General features: G+C 39.6%; 1 protein-coding gene across 1 annotated transcript; it reads right to left on the bottom strand.

Annotated features, from left to right (window-relative positions):
- Positions 1-798: 798 nt before the first annotated feature.
- Positions 799-2116, bottom strand: LOC146464843 (melanocyte-stimulating hormone receptor-like). The gene has a single exon (XM_085129422.1). The coding sequence runs from the start codon at positions 1971-1973 to the stop codon at positions 957-959; it is 1017 nt and encodes a 338-aa protein (XP_084985548.1). The 5' UTR covers positions 1974-2116; the 3' UTR covers positions 799-956.
- Positions 2117-3861: the final 1745 nt, after the last annotated feature.

The following is a 3861-nucleotide window of genomic DNA, read 5'->3' as shown; positions in this document are numbered from 1 at the left end:
ATTCAGGTTTAGGAACCAATGCAATGACTAAATTGAAAAAGGTCTTTTGACTTTGTCACACTTCCATTACAGCATACACAGCATTTCAAAAACTCATTAATAATTCATAATCCATTGACCTATCAAATGGTCGAAAACACATCACGTGCAGTGACTTTATATCCATAAACCTCCACCTTATTAGTATGCAGTGTTTTATCAGCTGATAAAATACTCCTCATTAGTATGCGGTGTTTTTCTCGTATGCTAAATTCCAACGTTCACAAAAGCATAATTGTTGTGAAGTCTATCGACACACGCTTTTCCAGGAATGTTTTTGAAGCCGTTCAAAAAACTCGCAGCACTTGTTTTATCGGGTTTAAAACAACTTGGCTGCGCCTCGTGGTTTTAAGCCCGATAAAACACTCCTGCTCGTTTTTTAAACATTACGAAATTTGCTTTTTGTATGGATCGATTTAAGATGCATAAAGAATTCTTTAGAACTGTTAAGACCTATGTATCTAACAAGTAAGGCAAGTTTATAAACAGGTCAGAAAACTCATGAAGATATTTATTAATATTTACATTTCAATGATTAAAAGCGAACCGCTGGCTAAACTATCGTACTTCTCCATCGTGTTTTAACACTGACATGGACTTGCGCGAATTTCCCTGAATTGTCTATAAAATGGCAACATTATTTAGTAAAAAAAGAGCTACAGTAATTCCTGGGCATAGGCTAAGAGGAGCCAGCAGCCAACCTTTCTTTGGGAGGGGGTCGTTCCCACTTTTCCTCTCAAAATCAAACCAAGTGCACTTAAGCCCCTTTAATATGTTGACCTCAGATTTGTTCCTACACCCCTAGTTTACTCGCATGCGCATTATAAGTTTGTGTTTCTACGCCTGTGGTCGGGTTGGCACAGTTAGAGGGTGATTTTGAGCTCTAACAAACTAGTTCTGTAGACTTGTGTAGGCACTCAAAGCCCTGATGAATCACTGGCTTCATTGTTTGTGTTTCCTCTTGATAAAGGAAGTCCTTCAATCCGCCATGGCTTAAATCGGGCTGAAACTTTGTTCTTGATAATTTTGAAACAGTCTTTCATCGCTCGACGATATTTCGGAAACCTCCAGGCATAGATGAATGGATCTACCGCAGAACTTATGAACAAGAATCGGGACAGGGCAACGTCGATTTTATAAAAAGTGACGGAATCCTGGCAAGCCTTACAGAAGTACAGTAGATGCAGTGTAATGTACTGTGGGATATAAGTAATGTAGAATAAGACCAGAATAGTTATTATTGTAATGACCATATTTCGCTGCCTCGCCACGTTATGTTTCAGTTTTTCCGCTGGAGATCCTTGGAAGCTCTGATGAGCTTCACGCGTGCGCCTCGCGAGCGCGCGAAACACGTTTAAGTGAGTTACAGTGAGCAAAATGACGGGAACCGAGGCATGAGTGTGAAGATAAATCAGCATGTATGTCTTCTCTGGTAGATTCGTTACTGGTAGGAAGGACATTAGAAGAGCAATTATCCATACCAAGGCGATTGCGATTTTGATTTTACGGATTGTTATTCTGCTCTTGTACACTATTGGGTTGTTGATGGAGATGTAGCAAGTCAGGGACATCACAATTATTGTTGCGCTGCTAACAAACAGCGTCGTGCAGGCAACAGTGTAGATAACTGCCTTGAAGACTTTACCATAAGGAAAGCTAAGTTCGTGGTATCTATACACATCTCTCAAAGCCACTGGGAATACAGCTGCTATTCCTTGCAGAAATTCTGACGCACTTAAGTTCGCGATGAGATAACATGGCGGAGTGCGGAACGATCGCCGAGGATCCTTGTAAATTGTAAAGAGCAAAACTGCGTTGGATACGACAATAATTGCTGACAGGGTAAAACCAACCACTGCAAGACTCAACCAAAAGTCAGGAACATTAATGATTTCGGCGTAGATATCGAGATCTTCCTTGGTGGACTTGGCCATTGGTGCAGCAGTTTGAAACCTTGCGGCAAAAATATTTCCTTGAATTGCGTAAGTATCGAGCCTTTATACAAGACGCAGTTTAATGTTACTGAGCGACGACTGCTTTCGTTGAAGTAAAATACGTTTTACTAAACCATCACACAGTGTCACGTATTTGCTTCTATTCCATCACGTTTTGCAACTGTTTGGAAGATTCTTAACCGTTACTGATGTGGCTTGAATTTGATTGACTTGTTAGGACGCATCTCATTGGTTACAAAGATATTTAAATTTAAAAGCCAATAACACCTTGTAGCAATAAACTTGCAAGAAGCTACTAGAAGCATTGTCTCAATCGCGTCTCCGGTTATAAATACCAAAAAGCAATAAGTTTTCTTGGCACAGTATGAGAGTGTCACACCTTGCCGTCCCACCTCGTGTAACAACAATTTTCAACCTGTCAAATCTGAATTTAAATGATTGAAACTGCTTCTGTTTGTGCCTAAAAACGTGACTTGGATATAGAAAAAGTCGTGTACTAAGGTTCAACGTTTAGTCTTTTCAGACGCTGAGGCAAATTAATTAAAATAATAAAGTTATTTCAAGTTACCAAGGATTTTTTTCTGACAGTGTGAAAAGAATATTTCAAATCATCTTGAAATTTCTTCCGTTTTCTAATAACTTTTGTCTTCAATTTCTTTAAACAATTTTAAGAAGTCGTTTAAAATTAACGAGTTTTCCATTAAAAACTGTATATGCTTTAAATTAGCCGGTTGCTAAAAATAACCCAAATTGGGAAATTTCTTGTCTATCTTTTTTTTCTGAACATCAGCGTTCAGGAATTCAAAACCTTGAATCTGATTGAGCGGTCCAGCTTATTGGGATCCGGACAGAGCTGACTGGTCTAGAATACTGCGAGAGACTTTTAAGCCTGAAAGAAAAACGGTTTGACAAGTACAAGCAATAGACCCTTCTCACTCGGCGGCCATGTTGATTATCAGGAGAACGCTTTGTTTTTGAACCGCAAGCCTCGATCGCACTGAATTTGCGTCAGGCCGAGGCTTACCGTGCAAAAACAAAGTATTTTATTCCCCCGAGACTCAACATGGCCGCTGAGTGAGAAGGTCTATTCAAGTTACCTCCGAGGATGGGTTAGGGGGTACGGAGGGGATACTGAATAAGGCTTCTTATGATAGGGAGACTCGGCCCGGTGGTTCAGCCTCTTCGGCCTTTCACAGACCAACTTTTATCGAAATGTTTCTCCTTTGTTATACCTAAACGAAAGACAAATCCTTATTCTTTCTGGCGGAAAGCATAATTTTTGCGTTGTAGTCTCTCCCAGGAATTCCTGTTCAATTTTTTCTACCCTTTCAGTTAGGCACTCATTCCGGGCGGAACTTCAGCATATGTAGTACCCCGACGAGCACCCCTGACATTCTATTCACTTGCGAGGTTCAAGTGCGGTCATTCTTTACTCAAGATTTCGTAAATTTCTTTTAAAAAGGAGAGTCTTAAATTTAAAAGTACAGTTAAAGTTGTCGCTCATCTTCCCGCTATATGTTTGACTCGGACGCTTTTTCTTCCGATTTCCTCACTTTTCTGTTCAAGATTACGCAGAATTTAACGCAAAATACTATTTTTTCAACTTCAAACGGCTTAGCCGTCATTAAAAAGTTACCATTGTGAACATGTTTAGGATGGGCAGCTTTTCAAGCTTTTTCAAGGTCGCATTTATATACAACGTACAAAGGGCATTAGATAAATATAAAAAAGCCTTTTGACTGAGCTCGATTTGTGAAGAAACCAGGTTGTGTGTTGTGTTTAGCTTCTAATTTTTATTTGCTAATTTTTGTTAGGGCTAAATAGTGTTAGGGTTAGGCTTCCCTATTTTAGTTTTCCGTAGCAACTG

The sequence above is a fragment of the Pavona decussata genome, unplaced genomic scaffold (assembly GCF_977016875.1).
Source record: "Pavona decussata unplaced genomic scaffold, jaPavDecu1.1 SCAFFOLD_161, whole genome shotgun sequence".
Classification (NCBI taxonomy): domain Eukaryota; kingdom Metazoa; phylum Cnidaria; class Anthozoa; order Scleractinia; family Agariciidae; genus Pavona; species Pavona decussata.
This window is presented reverse-complemented; position numbering and strand designations above follow the sequence as displayed.